Source organism: Cornus florida, unplaced genomic scaffold, assembly GCF_030987335.1.
Source record: "Cornus florida cultivar Cherokee Brave unplaced genomic scaffold, ASM3098733v1 CherokeeBrave_3.0.0_Hap2_Chr07, whole genome shotgun sequence".
NCBI lineage: Eukaryota > Viridiplantae > Streptophyta > Magnoliopsida > Cornales > Cornaceae > Cornus > Cornus florida.
Genome location: NW_026775577.1, coordinates 11,349,312 through 11,366,612, shown reverse-complemented (window position 1 = coordinate 11,366,612; position 17,301 = coordinate 11,349,312). Strand labels below are relative to the sequence as shown.

Sequence of the window (17,301 nt, the reverse complement as noted above, 5' to 3'; positions counted from 1 at the left end):
AAAAGTGAGCAAGTTAGCCCTTTGTAATTTCAAAAGTGAGCAACTTGGCCCTTACATTTCACCTCTGACCATTTTTCACCCGATATCATTGTGTATTTACCATACTACCCCCTATAACTAACTTTTTTTAATAAAGAAAAAAATAATAAAATGCAAAATATCTTAAATGCATGCCCTCTATAATAAGCTGAGATATTACATGGTCCTAAATTGACGTAAGTGTTGTAAATCCTCATGTGGGCCTCTACTTGATTTATGTGAACTCAGACTGAGTGAGTTTTCTACTCATTTTTTTTTTCTACAAAATTGGAGAACACGTGTGCATTAAATTTTTTCTCATCTGTAATTTTATTTATTTATTTTTGTAATGCTTCCTCATTTGTATTCATGGCCTAGTTCAGTGGAGAGAGTGAAAAGACGAAAAATCATTCAGAGTACAAAACTAACTAACAATTTATTAAAGTTTCAAGCAAATAAAATTTGAAAACTATTTTAAGGTGAACAATGAGGAAGGCTTTGAGACCAAAAAGGAATTTACACCCAAAACTCTTCTATCTAGCTAGTAGCTAGAAGTGACAGAAGTGAAATAAATACACATGAACATATATATATGGTTCAACGATAATTTATTTATATTACAACTTATTATAATAAAATACATAAATATATATATAAATGTTGTGATGACCCTGTGGGCGGGTGTGCCGTAGGTGGGTGCGAGAGACAGTGTCAAGCTACCACACTAGCGAGTTACGGGTGCACAAGTCCCACATCACTTGGGTAGAGGAAACGTGAAGTGCTTATATGTAAATGTGTCATCTCTAATCGGTATGAGGCTTTTTAGGGTGAAGCCCAAGAGCAAAACCGTGCGTGCTCAGGCCCAAAGCAGACAATATCATACCATGTGATGGAGTGGGTCGTTACAAATGGTATCAGAGCTCGACCCAGCCGGAAGTGTGCCGACGGGGACGTCGGGCCTCCAAGGGGGGTGGATTGTGATGACTCTGTGGGCGGGTGTGCCGTGGGCGAGTGCGAGAGGAAAGGTGAAGTGCTTATATGTAAATGCCTCATCTCTAATTAGTATGAGGCCTTTTGGGGTGAAACGCAAGAGCAAAACCGACAATATCATACCATGTGGTGGAATACGGAAAGAAAGTGGCCGGTTTAATTGAATAAAGTATCAATCATGTGCATCACAATACGGAAAGAAAGTGGCCGGAGGTAAAATGCAAAGGGGATAAATTGTTCATTTTTGAAACTATAAAGACTGACTTGCCTACTTTTATAACTTGGTGAAATTTAAGAGTAGTAATTTTTTTTTTTTTTTTTTTGGGCACTTTTGTCATAAATTTATAACTAAAATTAATTGATAAAATAAGATGTACTTTCTAGGGATAATTTTAAAAAAAATGGAGTTTTGTGGGTTAAAAGATAAAATAATAGAGTCAAAATTAAAATTTTCAAATTAATGGAATTTTATCAAACTTTGACGTTGAAATAAAAATCTACAGAATATTATATATTTTTTTAAAATTACCCTCTGGCCCTCTCTCATACGCAGAGAGAGAAAAACTAAAGACGTTTCGGGTCTCTCCTTCTAAATACAGACTGTTTTTTCTGTTGGGGGCAAGGACGCGTATGCAAGCGCCAGTCTCCTCGGACATTTTCTTGATGAGTTCACCTTTGCGGCCGATTAATGTATCAATTCTCGAGCTCCTCAGAATCGAAACAAGACCCACTGGAATTTGCACGTGAACTGTACGGACGTCATTAAATCCGGCGAGTAACCGGCACCGGAAATCACCGGTGCGGCACAGTTCCTGGCATTGATTTGGTAACCGGTGAGATTTATTCAAGTTCTCTGTTTCTCTTGGGAGAGAGAAACAACAGCATTGACTATGGAGTGTCTCTGTTGTTTTCAAGCCAGCTACAAAACCCTAGTGTGTACATGTGTTGTAACTTGTAATCTATTCTTACAATCTTGAAATTATAGGGATGATCCAGTGGGATGATTCAGTGAGTAGAGGATGATTCAGTGGTTCTTGTTTCGATACTGCTGCCGGAGTGGGCATTGTTTCTTCCGGTGCTGATCCGGACAGAGGATGATCATCTCCTACTGGCTCGCCGTGGCGGTTACAGTGGCAGCGTCAGTTGTCTCTGTTCGTTGATCAGATTCTGGGGCATTGGATGACCTGTTCTCGGCGACCTTGGTAGCAGCAGCAACAGTAGAAGACTTTGCATGGAGACGCTTCTCAGTTTTTCTCTCTACATTCGAGAGATGGGCAGTACCATAATTTCACAACAATAGAAAGGCAATTTGAAAAAAAATGAATAATATGATGTCGGTTTCTACGCACACGTCAGATTTTATTAAAATTTCATTAATTTAGAAAACTTGATTTTGACTCTATTGTTTTATCCTCTAACCCACAAAATTTTATTTATAAAAACCCTACTTTTTTAAATAGACTCAAATCACTTTTATTATATGCATTTACGTGGAGTTTTAATGGATACACTCAACGATAAATCAGGATAGGCTGGTGTTATTTTGTCATACTCAATTTAATTTAAAGCTATTAATTGTTGAGTGGTATTTGCACCGATTTGCTGTAGTGAAAGTTTTTGATTGGTTATTTATGCACCATATAAGTAATGGATTTGCTGTATTGAATTTTATGCACAATATAAGTAAATGGAGGGTCGATTCCCTTATTTGTTGTATAGATAAATCAATTAAAATAAGTAGGTCTGATAATTCACTGCAATAAATCCGTGCACAAATCATTTTCCTTAATTATTTCACTATGCTATTATAATTACATATGCATATACTATTAAACACTATATTCACAATGTTAAATTTATAATTTATATACTAAGCACTAAGCACAAAGCACACTTTAAAATATAATAAAATAAAACATTAATAAATAAAAAAATTTGTGTAAGAACGAGACTAGTAATGACAAAATTCGCCTGACTTAGGTGCTACACAACTCCAATTTACTAAATTTCAGAACCCTTGGGTTCAGACTTGACTCGATCACGGCTAAGTTGAACATGAACCATTGGTTAGACTCACTTGGTTTGGGCTGGGTTTGCAGAGAAAGGGAGAGAAGATTTGATTATAAAATTAAGACCAACCTCCATTAAAAAGTTTAATTCTTTCAACCCCTTGGTTTAGGACCAGCCTGTCGGGATAAGAAAAATTAGTTGCTATAAAATCATTAATGAAAGGGATAAGAAAATATGAGGAATAATCTTCCAAAATATAAAAGGAGAAACAATGTCTCAATAGGTCAAACTTTGATATATATGTTCTGATACATCCAAGATTGTATTATCCAAAAAAGATTCCATTTAAGGGTTGTGTTCTCTATCCTCACCCTATATATATATATATATATATATATATATATCTACAAAACCTCAAAAAAAAAAATCTATATAATTCAGAAAGGTTAGAGAGTGTGTGAGAGAGAGCAATATTTTCAAACCAAACAAGTCTTTAGTCTTTCCTTTGCAACAATGGCGTCTAATGGAATCACAGAAGAAACTGCCTCAAGAATGGAAGAAGGTGCCTCCACTTGCACTGCAAAAAAAACCCTAAAGGAGGGCTTTGGTTTGTGCACATCAGCTGTATTTGTGACCACCACCCAAAAGGTCAGTCATTAAAATAAAAATGTTATATATATATATATATATATATCTGCATGAATGGATTTTTGTTCTTAATGTGTGTGTTTTCTCTATATACAGTTGATTGCAGAGCTGATTGGCACATACTTTATAATCTTCTCCGGCTGCGGCTCAGTTGCCGTTAATAAGTTATATGATGGTGTGGTCACATTTCCAGGGATTTGTGTGACATGGGGTCTCATTGTCATGGTTATGATTTACTCTGTGGGTCATATATCCGGTGCCCATTTCAATCCGGCGGTCACCATCTCTTTCGCCGTCTTTCGAAAATTTCCATGGGCGGAAGTAAGCATTCTGGTTTTATTATTGTTGTTTGGTTTTCCTCCTCAATTGTTAGAAAAACTTTCAAAATAATAAATAAATAAATAATTTGATCCACCATGTTAAACGATACATTTATATGGAGTAATATGATAAAAAGATCTTGAAAAAGCCAATTCTGTAATCTCTAATTGATACAGAGGCGGCTTGATATTATTTGAGGCCCAAAGCAAAATTCTAAAATTAAGTCTTCTTTTGTTTAATATATGAATATAATATTAATAATTTTTAATCAAGGAAACTTAAAACATTAATTGGATTTTTAATTTTAGAAATAGTAATTTAATTTTGTAGGCAATTAATGTGTGAGGATCTGTGACCCCAAAAGAAATATAATGACAATTATTGACACGTAATAGACATAGTGTTTTGTTTTTGTAGGCAATTGATGTGTGAGAGAGTTCAAAATAAATATGATGTTAGAATAATTATTCAAAATGATTTTATTTTGTAAGCGCGTGAGGGTAATTTAAAAAATTACTCTTTAAAATTTTTCCAATTTTAAAGAAATATCAGTTATGTTTATTTTGTAATTAATAGAAACATAATTAATACATTAACAAAATTTTGTGGCCTCTTTTTTCATTGAAGCGCAACTTTGTATTTGTATTCGTCAATATAATAAAAATTGCATTATTTGATTATTAATATATTAAAGGAAGCATAATTAATTCTGTAAAAAACATATGGGGCCTCTTTCTTTAATTGGGGCCTTAGGCGCCCTCAGTCGCTTATGATTGAGCCGGCCCTATTATTGATATGACACATATTACTATCCAATTCCAAATCCATATAGTTGAAATATATTTTTATTGAGTTTTTACTTTTGATTTATTTGCTTTTTTTATTTTCTTTTTCAATGTATTATAAATCTAACTGCCTACCCAAATAGAGTCTTTCGAACTCATATAAATTTGGAAATCCTTTTTCAAATTTTATAATTGGAAATCTTCTTCTAATATATGAGCAAACAATTTTTAAGATAAGGAAATCATTAATTATTCATATAAGAATATCAGAATTTTTGAATTAAAATAAGAAAATAATTCTTGACAAGATAGGGAGACATTGCCCTTTGGAAATGTAATTTGCATTTGAACCTCCGTTTTTTTTCTTTTCTTTATCTTTTTCTTTTTTATTTATCAAATGATATAGGTAATGGAATTCAAAATTTCAAAATCATTACCCTTAAAGCATGATATTCTCAGTTATTCCAAACCTATCATCTCACAAAATAAAGAATTGTGATACTAGGTTCGACTACCTTAGATGAGACTGTTATACAAATTTGTTACACTCCATTTATATATATATATATATATATCATGTTTTGTAGGTGCCGCTATACATAGCAGCCCAGGTGTTGGGATCAATTCTTGCCAGTGGCACCTTATGTCTACTGTTTGATATAACTCCTAAAACTTACTTTGGAACTATACCAGCTGGATCTGATATGCAGTCTTTGATATTTGAAATCCTCATCTCTTTCCTCCTCATGTTTGTCATCTCTGGTGTTGCCACAGATAATAGAGCGGTATGTTAATTAATTTAGCACTAATTTATATTTTTCATGTCATTACTTTTCAATTTTACTTAAGTAATTATATCGAGCTTTTTCTGCTACTCAAACATTGGTTCCAGGCATTTTCTCTATCTCTTTTTACCCTGAAAATGGAGGACCACTTGGTGTGCTTGTACCGATAACCATCTTTTGACTAATCTAACCTCCTCCGTCTGTTGGGACTAACATGGGATAATACAAGATTATTCACATATCGTTTTGGAATGAACAAAATGTTCATTTTGTTTTGAGCTACTGTTCTTTCTTTTTTATTTTTTGAAATTTTTCTTCATGTATAAAAGCTACTTTTTGCTACATTTATTTATTTATTTATACTCTTTTGTAACAAAAACTTTTTTTGTAATAATGTTTATTTGCAGATTGGAGAGCTGGCTGGTATCGCCGTTGGAATGACAATACTATTAAATGTCTTTGTTGCTGGGTATGTTTCTACTCTAACATAATGCCATTTACAGTGCTCTTGAAAATTATCTATATCAAACAATAGGTTCATTTCTGTAATTTTACATTATAAAAAACTAAGCATCCCTCAATGGAATAACATGATATTTGGTATTGTGCTTAATAATGCTGGAACACTAGCTTATTTCTTAAAATACGAGCATACCCTCTAAGCTAGAATGAGCCTTGATGTGTCAGAGTCACTTGTTTATCTATTTTTTTTTTAAAGTTCAAACAAACATACACATCCACGATATTGTCCCTATACCTTATGAAATAAGGTTTAATGTGTCAGAATCACTTGTTCGGCTAATCTTTAATTTCAAAAGTTGAAGCAAAAACATGCACACATTCTCAACCTCCCTTCTAACAAAATGAAATCATACTAATGTCTATTAGTTCCTTGTTTGGCTACTTTTTTTTTTTGGTTTGGCTACTCTTGAAACTCAAAATTGATTCACTTTTTCACAATGGTAAATGCAGGCCCATTTCTGGAGCATCTATGAATCCAGCGAGGAGTATTGGGCCAGCTGTTATTAGACATACTTACAAGGGACTGTGGGTCTATATAGTTGGTCCACTTGTAGGTGTCATGCTTGGAGGATTTGCTTATAACTTGATTAGATTTACAGACAAACCACTTCGAGAGATAACAAGGAGTGGCTCATTCCTCAAAAGCATCTCTAAAAATTGATTTATTCTATTTCTATTTCTCTTATATGAGACTCATTGTGTATATTTTTTCAATGGATTTCATTAGTTCTCATTTGATTCCTCTTATGAGAGAGAATGTATTTTTCTCAATGATGTTAGTATTTATTTGAAATTTTCATTTTGTTGCTTATGTGTGTATTAATGAAGATGCACACTACCAATATATATATATATATATATATATATATATATATATATAAAGGTTCGTCAATCTCAAATCCAAAATTTAAAAAAATATATGCATTTGAATAGATAAAAAACCGAAATTTGATTCATGCGTGGCTGCACATAATTAGAGGTTTGGAATTAGAATTTGTGAAATTTGAAAAAAAAAATTAATTCAATTTGTGATTAGCTTTTCATCAATTTCAATTTCAAGACTCCAATTAATTTCATACCGCCGTCCATGTAGAATTGTTGAAAAGCAATTCAAAAAAATTGAACCAAATTTTTTTTCAATTCCATCAATTCTCACCTGACAAGACCATTAATAATTATGATTAATATGATCCGAATCTATGTACATTAAATATATTTTATCAACATACTTGCCTTTTCCTTTAGGGTTTGTAAATGATATGCCTCTATTAAGAATATAAAAAGTATCATCATTTGATTAAATTATATACATATATTTTTAGTTTAGAAACAATAAGAATTGAGCTTTGGTAATTTGACTTACTATTAATAAGCAGAATGATGATTATGGGAGACACTACTCTTATCAAAAATATAGTTTAGTGTGACTTTGACTATTTGGTAGGAAGGAAAGAAAAGTTGGAGTCCAATTTGTTTCTTTTCGAAACGGAATGAAGAGGAGAGAGAAATGATATGTATTTGTTTGATAAAATTCATCAGAAGTGATAATTCTTGTTTACTATATTATTATTGTTGTTGGTGTGTTAGTTTATACATTTAAGGGTATATTGTTAAAATAATAATAATATTATTATTATTCATATTTTCTTCCCTTGATTTTCCAGAAGAAAGGAAGATGGGAACAGGGAATAGAAAATGGAACTAATCCATATCATATTCAATAATAAAATTTTAATAAATTTATAATTAAAATTAATTGATAAAATAAGATGTACTTTCTAAACAGACTCAAACTAATTTCATTATATGCATTTATGTGTTAAATCAGGATAAGTTGGTGTTATAATTTTGTCATGCTCAATTTAATTAAAAACTTTTAATTATTTCACTATACTATTATAATTATAATATGCATATACTATTAAACATTATATTCACATGTTAAATTTATAATTTATATACTAAGCACACTTTAAAATATAATAAAATAAAACTTGTTTAAGAGAATTAAGGCCAGTAGTAAATACTATGACCACGAAATTTGCCGTGCTACACAACTCTAATTTACTGAACTTTAGAATCCTTAGGTTCAGACTTGGACTCGATCATGGCCAACTTGAACATGAACAGTTGGTTAGAGTCACTTGGTTTGGGCTGGGTTTGCAGAGAAAAGGAGAAAAGATTTGAATCTAAAATTAATTGAATTGCGAATGAAGCCGTTGAGATAATTTATAGACCACTTGGTGTTGTTTAGTCCAACCAGGGCAGGTTGGACCCTTAGGAGATGTAGGATAAGGCCCCAGAGTTAATAGGAATGGCTCAAAAGTATTTCTTTATATGATAAGATTTCGAAAATTTTTATTTCCTTCCTATTATATTCTGCTAATAGAAAGATTCCAAAATTTTTATTTCCTTATATTAAACTTCGAAATTTTTTATTTGTTTATATTATAATTTTCCTAAAATTTTTATTTTCTTCCTAGTATTAAACTATACCCAATAGAAAGGCTCTAAAAATTTTTATTTCCTTATATTATAACCTCCTTAAAAATTTTATTTGTATTTATTATTAGACGGCCAAAAGAGATTTAATAGTGGGTCCAAAAGATTTATATCTTTATCTTACCCCCCTCCTGCTCCTTTTTTAATTTTTTTTTTCTCCGAATTTTGTAAAACTTTCCATATTCTTCTTTTAACTTTAATCTTCTTTGTGTTTTTTTTTTTTTGGTTCCTTCTTATTTCTTACTTAATTTTCGTCCTTTTTAATTAAGTATAAGTTGTATAACTCTAAGATCAAATATGTGACAAGAAAAATTAATTAGATTGACTCTATGTTAGATATTAAAAGGCCATTTTATATTTTTCGCCTATGTAAGGCGCCCTTGGTCCAACCTCCATAAAAAGTTTAATTCTTTCAACCCCTAGGCTCGGGACCAGCCAGTCAGGCAGCACACGTGTGTTTTGGATAAGTCAAGCCTAGTATGAACTAAGCTCATACATACTAGGTGTTACAAGAAGGAGCTTGTCCCATATTGGATCGGATCACGAAGCACCCAACCGTTACAGTTGGTATCAGAGTCAGACTTAATGCAGTGTCACACTAAGAGCTTGGCTCGGAGGCGTTCGGGTCTTCACCCCAAGTAAGTAGGGTGACCCGATTGCAACGAGGGGGTTGCGAGTTCGGGTGGAGAAGAATGTTACAAGAAGGAGCTTGTCCCACATTGGATCCCCAGATAGGAAAATGAATATATATATATATATATAAGTTGGGTGTTAAAACTATCTAATAATTTAAGCTTTTTGGTCGAATCGCGAAGCACCCACCCGTTACACCAGGCTACCACACCACTTTGTTGTATTGAGTTAGGTATGAATTGGGAATGCCGGTTAAAGCATTAATCGATTATCGAGCTATGAATATGTATCTTTATACTGAAGCTATTCACTAGAATAGGAGCACCCCCTCGAGTAAACCACCATTGATAAACACCAGAATAAGCGCTATTAACTAGACCAGGAGCACCCCTCAAGTAAAAGCTTCCACAACTAGTTGATCAAAATGAGGATTCCAAATTGCATGAGCAATAGGTCTGCATATAGACCTTTTATTTTTACGTTCGTATATATAACACAAACCAAATGTTTCTTGTGATTAGCTCCCCACTCACTCATCTTATACGTAGGCGCTCCACTTTTATTTATTCGTGAATCAAATGACAAAATTAGCACTCAACTATTGTAATAAGTCTTTTCCTTTTTAGACATTTTTCTCTCCTCTTTGATTTCTACTACTCTTTCAAGAAAAAAATATCTTTGGTTTCCATTTCTTTTCTTTCTATCTTTGTATGCTTCCTTTTTTACTCCAACTGAATCACGAAAACATACCATCAAGTTATCCTTGTTTCCATCTTTTTTTGTATGTTTCATTTTCACTCCAACTGAATCACCAACCCTTACCATTTACAAATATCTATTTATCAAATATTAATTATTTTATATACAATGGTGATAAGAATATGCATAATTTCGGTAATTTCTGGTGAATTTTTTAGAATTAGATGAAGAAAAATAAAATTAAGAACATTAGTGTCCATTTCTATCAAGAAAAGAAGTTATCAAAGTCTGGGAAAATTTACACTTACCCCGCGCGCGCACACGCACACAAAAAATAAATAAATAAATAAATGAAAAGCTATAAATAAAAAAAAAGGCTTTATAGATAATACAAATACTACACAGTATATGATTATAACTTTTAAAGTTTTTATTAGGCCATGATTGTCTTGTTATCTTTATCTTCATCGACAATAATTATTTTTCACCTTCTCTTTGTATTGTTCAGATTAATTTCTCTCTTTTTCATTTTAAATTGATAGTGTTGACAATGATTTGCCTTTAACATGTCGAGGACAGATGGTAGGGAGAGAGAAGAGAAAGGAATGAAAGAGAAAGAGAATAGATGAAGAGAGAGAAAATAGATGAAGAGTGAGTTTAGAGAGTCATACGAGAGAGGAGAGAGAGAAAAAGTTTGAGAACAACTGTAGATATAGAAGTGGAATTTCTTAGTATAATTTTAGAGTGCAAATATTAGCTCACTAAATATATCTCATTAAAACGTGTTACACCCATCACAAAAGGACGGATTTTAATTTTAGCCCAAAACACGCTTAATATAAGATTAGATTCCAAGAAAGTAGGTAAAATAACATTGTATATTTTTTATTCCCTCAACAAGCTAGGACATTCTCCAATGCTTTTCACTATCATTACTCTGATTCTCTGCAATACAACGCATCTTGCGATTCTTATTATCAGAAACAATTGTGATGTGAACCATTAGATGTTGCAATGCACCTGATCCACTCACCAGTTTGACATCCTCTTTCCGTGCATCTAAACTCTGAACTTTTAGGCCTCATTTCAACTAATTCCACAAAACAGTGGTAGCAAACACGTGTCCCTCCAAATCCTAGTGTGACAACACGTGGAAACACCTCCTCTCACATTTTTATGACACGTGGCACCCTGTCCTCACACTCCTTAATTTATAGTAGCTCACAAACCTAGAAATTGAGTCATGGATAGAGATAGTAACAAACAAACAAGCCCCATTACTACATGCCCATGCTTCGTTTGGCTCAATTTGTAAACTTCATTGTAGGAGTTGCACCATTCTTCTTCTTCCTCTTTCAATCCATTACACGTTCTATTCGCAGATGACATGAATTTCAATAACCTTTTTCATTCGAATCGATTCAATCACAACCATTAATAGCATTTATGACGGGTACATTAGAGTTAGGTATTGGTTGCAGAGCTCTTAGACATGTATGTATGTTCTTTTTAATTTGATATGTGATGAAGTAATGAGATTCTTGTAATAAAAGTTCAGCTTCTATGTGCTTATGTGTAACTTTTTTTGTTTTTTCTTTTCTGAGTAATTGAAAGAATAGTTTTTCTTTTTTATAAAGTAAATTGAATTGTGAGGTAAAAAGTTTGAATTGACTAATGATTGGACACGAGGTTTGTGAAAAAAATCACCAGATGTTAGGGTTGAAAGCCAATTTCAAAGAATTGATGTTTTAAAAAATGTCCTGCTCATTTATCCACACACATACATGTATTTGATCTTTTCTTTCTTCTTTTCAACTGGGTTCTGGTCGTGTCAAGGTCCTTGCTTGAAATCAAATCAATTTGAAATTGGGTTACCGAGTGATAGGGCAAATTATGATAAGATGTGAAATGAAATCACCATTTTGTGTTTGGAATAAATGAGGGTTTATCCGCTAAAAATTCACCATTCTGTGTTTGGAAAGTTTAAGCATTTATAGGTTATTGGTAGGCTTAACTGCACTTAATTCTCCTACGCTCCTACGCGCTCCTTTTGGGATACTTAGACGTGCCGATAGCTCGATAGTCCAGTAATTTAGTGTTTTCGGTGAGTTTTGTAGTGCCAAATTTTAACTCTCTGTATTTACTAATCTAACTTTTAACTCTTCTTACCTTGTAAAAAAAAAAAATTCGTAAAATTATTACCCGTATTCAATTACAACTCAATATGCAATCAGATACGCAATCAAAATATTGAATTAAGCTCACATATTTATTTGTGTGTAGGTTTTTACGTGTCGGGTTGTAATTAACTGAGACCATATAGTCCCGAATCATATAAAAATTTATTCTCATAACTCTCCTTATTTGGTACCTTAACTCCTTTTTTAATTTTTGTTTTCAACAAGCGGGATATCCGAAGTTTTACCTCGATTAATTCACTCGCAGGAGTAGCCCATATCTAGGAGGAATCGATGACCTAATGCTTCATGAAGCACCACGATTCAAATCTTTTCTAGCTAGACCAACTCCTTGAGTGACCTTAACTTTTGATTTGTTGTGCTGGGTTAAAATGATCTTATTGTCCATTTTGATATATTTTTCCTTCCAAAATTTATTTATCTAAAAAAAAATGAATAAGAAGTTCATTTTACCTCCTTAAATAATGGCAAGAAGGTAAAGTGAAATTCTTTTCAATTTTGTTAGGAAGGTTATTTGCCAAAAATATACTTTAGAGATATTATGTTTCACAAATCAATAATATATGGGGGTTAAGATTTAATGGGACGATTTTAGGGATGTTATGTGTCACAAACTAATGGTACATGAATAAGACATCTTCCTAAGTTTCAAGGACCTTAGAAAATACATGTGTTAAATTGCTGTTTAGAGATTCAATCTCTCATAAGAAAAGATTGAAAATAGATTAAGTAATCGTATGATTTATGGAAATTGAAGGCTTCACTATCATGTTTTTTAGTCACAATCTCACTTAAATGTCTATGAATACAACCAAGTTTAATGAACCCCGAAAGAAATGAAAATTTAAAGCCTACCAGTCAACTCAATGTGACTGGGTACCATCAAACAATGCATCCAACCACATGATGACATGTCAGCATCTACAAAATTCAACCCCATTCACATTTCATTTTCTGATTGGCTAGGGCTTACAGTTCAACAACCCACTAATTCTGTCCTGAAAAATGCTTCTCTAATCAATTAGAAGATCGAATTGATGCACCTAAAGCTCTCAGCCCTCGGATGCATGCAGTGGTCCAATATTCTATGCATTATTTGGGCTGTGATCTAGCCGGTGCTATTCTTTGGTTAGAAAGCACCGTCATTTCTTTTCGTTAATTACTTTGTTTTTGGACTTTGTTAGATCTGAAGAAAAAATATATAAAAAAGTAAAAGTAATAAAAAGTAAACGGAAAAGAAAAGAATTTAGGACTTTCTATGTATATGGTTAGGAAATGAAAAGAATTTAGGACTTTCTATGTATATGGTTAGGGAACAAAATTTGTAAAAAGGTATAAAAGATTTTCATGTCATGATCGGAAAGTACGAAAGTTATTAGAAATTATATAGTATGTTGTATTTAAATTAATCTTATTTAAGTGTGAGGGTGTTGTCTGAATAGTAAAGGGTTAAGCTTTAAGAATTCTTTTTTTTCTAACCCCAACCAAGTCCTAACTCTCTAACCATAAGCTTTAATGAAAATGGCACAGTTGAAATACATAACTTTTCTAGAAAAACCAATATTTTCTTGTGTTCTGTGTAGAAAAAAAAAATTTATAAAAAGTTTGGTAGTTATGGAAAATTACTTTCCCATCCCTTCCACTTTCCAGTACTTTCTATCTAACCAAACAGTTTTTGTTCATTCTCTTCTTTCTTTCTAGTTCCATTACATCTCACTCAGCTGAGTTATTATTGTACTGCCATATGTTACTCTCTGGTTAGTGGAAGCCTCCCCTGTGCCGAATCTTTCATTCCTTCCATTAATACCCTTTACCATCTTTCTCAACCAAATTGCAGGTGATTCTATTCATAGCCAAGCCCATTGCAATCACTTCCCTATACTAATAATGTTAAACATTTCCCATATATATTTTCCTACAAAGCAATCAAAACCTCCCTATTTATTATTAGGGCGTACATCTTATCCTCGATCTTCATACCCCACATTGGTTGGAACCTCGTCCACTAGGTTAGTCCTATTCGCGTAGATGTATCCATATCCAACTGCCAAAATGCTATCTTCCCTTCCTGCATCAATGTGATGTCTTCAGGTGCTTCATTACCAAACAACCCCTCTTTAATTTGCATGGGATGGTGAAAGAGATAGAAGCATAGAAAAAAAGTGAAAACTTTCAACTGAATTCACTATTTATTTTTGTGATTAGATGAAAAGATGAACGAAAACATATGGAGACAAAGGGCAAAAAATTAAATGAAACCCTCCCACACCCACAAGAATTTTCAGTTCTGATCAGAAAATAAGTGACTAATTGGATTGAAAAACCATTAAAATGGAAGTTAGGACACATCAACTCAACATATCATGATGTACAAGTTTATCCTTCAAAAAACATAAAAATTGTCCTTCACTTCCTCTGCACAAACATGTGGAGATAAATACTTAATTAAATTTCTTTCCTAAATCAATACACAGAATCATAAGGGTTTTAATTGACGGTTACAATAATTGTAAAATCATAATATATAGAAATTATTATTAATAATCAAGATTTTAACACCATCCTTCCACTAGCTTTACAATCAAAGGCCAAATTAAGCTACAAGACATATTCTTCATCCCAACTTATTGTATACATCTCAAGATCTCTCATATATGAATGAAAGAGTTACTCTATGTTTATATCCTCTCTAGAGAGCTACTGCAACAGTTAACAAGCTATAAAAAAAAATTAACTGATTACATGAAGAGATCTAATCCCTCAGATGACCTCTATCTACTCTCTAAATTCCAATGTCTTTCTAGCTTAAATACATATATATCAGAACATAGACATGTTCTATATATTGTCCTTCAACACAAGAGACCTTCTAATCAATGGTACTAGCTCTTTGCTTTTGCCAGTTTAATTAATTACCACAAACATTAGCCAAGAACGTACATATATAGCCCATAATTAACTAGCATTGAGTCGATACTCAAGATCCTCTGCAGTGCACCGCAGTACCATGTTGCAGGAGTTTTCGATCAGCACAACTAAATCTAGTTCTAACACATTACTTTTAGCTCGAAGTAATGATATATCGAGTCATGTAAATAGAAGAAGGGTAGGACACAGGTCACTTCCGAATTCTTCCATCATTTTGGACTCACCATTTTGTAGCTTCTTTTCGATAAGCGAAGGAGAAAGAGATGAAGGAGAAGGAACAGCAATGGAAAGATCAAGATTCAAGTTTTGTGAGCCTAATGCCTCATCTTCAAGGCAACTTGCAGCATCAGAAACTCGGTCGTTGTCGGCGTGAGTTTTTGATGGCCTAGACTCATTATTCTCCATGGATCCAGATGCTGATGATGTGATAAGATCAGTAGAAGTGTTCTGATTTTGTGGAGAAGAAAGGTTTTGGTTCAACCGATGGTTGTTCGGATCGATACCCATTCTTATCAGCTTTCTCCTTATGTGAGAATTCCAGTAATTCTTTACTTCATTGTCGGTACGCCCGGGTAACCTTCCAGCTATCAATGACCACCTAACAGTCCATGAAACATGCATTCATTAGAAAATTACCCATTATAGAGAACATAAGCTTCTATTTTCTTCATGTATGTCTTGGCTATTATAATTAGAAATTACACACACACAGTATGCACACACAAATTAATTTTGATTATGGTTAAATTATTTCTGCATGTTTGGTTCATTTCCTTGATTAAATTTTTGTAGTTCTAGAGAATGAAGAATTGTTATCTGGAAATTGGGTTTTTTGATTCATTTTTAGATGATTAAAAACTGTCAACAAAAACGAATTTCGAACAATTTTTGTTTTTTATTTTTCACAAAAAAAAAAAAAAAAAAAAAAAAAAAAAAAAAGATCCCCTTAACCAAGAAGGTTTTGATATCCTCTTTCACAATGAAAAGTATATCTATAAAACCATTAGGTTCAAGTATAATGGTAGAATGCATTGCATGCCTGCATAGATGGGGTGTGTGTGTGTGTGTGTGAGAGAGAGAGAGAGAGAGAGAGGTTGTACCGGTTGCCAAGGAGGGCATGGAGCCTGATGATGAGATCTTCTTCATCTTGTGCAAAGTTGCCCCTTTTTATGTCTGGCCTTAGATAATTTATCCATCTCAGCCTGCAACTTTTACCGCACCGGTGCAACCCTAATCATCACAACACAATAACAGTAAGAACAAGAAAAAAAATTAAAAAAAAAAATGAAGAATTTGACCAAGAGAGAGGTTTGAGTGTTGGAGTCCGGCTAGAGGACAATATCGCCAGTCAATATTGTGGGTATCTGTGTGTTTACTTGAACTTTTGAGAAAAAAAATAATAATAATAAAAAAATACAAAGAATCGGACGAGAAGACAAACCAGCAGCCTTGGGGAGGGTTCGCCAGTGACCTTCACCATGAGCTCGAATGTAATCTATGAGCTTCTGGTCTTCTTGCTTTGTCCATGCTCCTTTGTTAGTGTCTTCTTTATCACAGCAAGGCTTCCTCATTATTATTATCTCCAAACTCAATACCAGTAGAGAGAGAGAGAGAGAGAGAGAGAGAGAGTGGTGCAAAATGGGTACTCCTAAATATGTTTGGAGACTATTTGAAGAAGAGGTATGGAGGGTTGACTTGGACTGGCAGTTTAGGGTGTTTAGGTGGGTCACATTTTCACATTTTCACAACCCACAAATACTACTAGTTTGGACATGAAGCTAGGGCAGTGGTGAAGATAAGGTCTCCAACTTTTTGGTTTGGGTGAGTGAGTCTTGAAATTGTTTACCATATGTTGTTAGTTTGTAGTTTTAAAACTGTTAAGTATATGTCTCTTTCTTGTTTTTGACCCATGCACTGTTCATTTTTTATATATATATATATATCCATCAAAATCTTCATATCCTTGGTTAAGCCAATAAAATTAAAGAATACAACTGATATATATATATATATAAACCAATAAAATTAAAGAATACAACTGATATATATATATATATATAAACCAAGGATTCTTTAATTTTATTGGTTTAACCAAGGATATGAAGATTTTGATGGAGTCAAAGGCTAATCCGCCAGTCCAATTCCTGACCACCGGTCCTACATTTGGGAGGGTCTAGGTTGAGTTGAACAATGGATAAGAAAACTCTGATTAATTGGAAGCACACGCAGTACAAATTAATTTTCAATTTTAGTACGTACAAT

At 33.1% G+C, this 17,301-nt stretch overlaps 2 protein-coding genes across 2 annotated transcripts; one reads left to right on the top strand and one right to left on the bottom strand.

Annotated features, from left to right (window-relative positions):
• The first annotated feature begins 3,531 nt into the window (after window positions 1-3,531).
• LOC132267465 (probable aquaporin NIP-type) lies at window positions 3,532-6,740 on the top strand. Its single transcript, XM_059768625.1, has 5 exons — window positions 3,532-3,666; window positions 3,763-3,987; window positions 5,360-5,557; window positions 5,965-6,026; window positions 6,530-6,740. Exons 1-5 carry the CDS (start codon window positions 3,532-3,534, stop codon window positions 6,738-6,740), a joined length of 831 nt encoding a protein of 276 aa, XP_059624608.1.
• Window positions 6,741-14,618: 7,878 nt separating this feature from the next.
• On the bottom strand, window positions 14,619-16,696 carry LOC132316651 (MYB-like transcription factor 4). The gene is made up of 3 exons (XM_059815124.1): window positions 16,481-16,696; window positions 16,140-16,269; window positions 14,619-15,637 (listed from the first exon to the last, which is right to left on the bottom strand). Exons 1-3 carry the CDS (start codon window positions 16,608-16,610, stop codon window positions 15,199-15,201), a joined length of 699 nt encoding a protein of 232 aa, XP_059671107.1. The 5' UTR covers window positions 16,611-16,696; the 3' UTR covers window positions 14,619-15,198.
• Window positions 16,697-17,301: the final 605 nt, after the last annotated feature.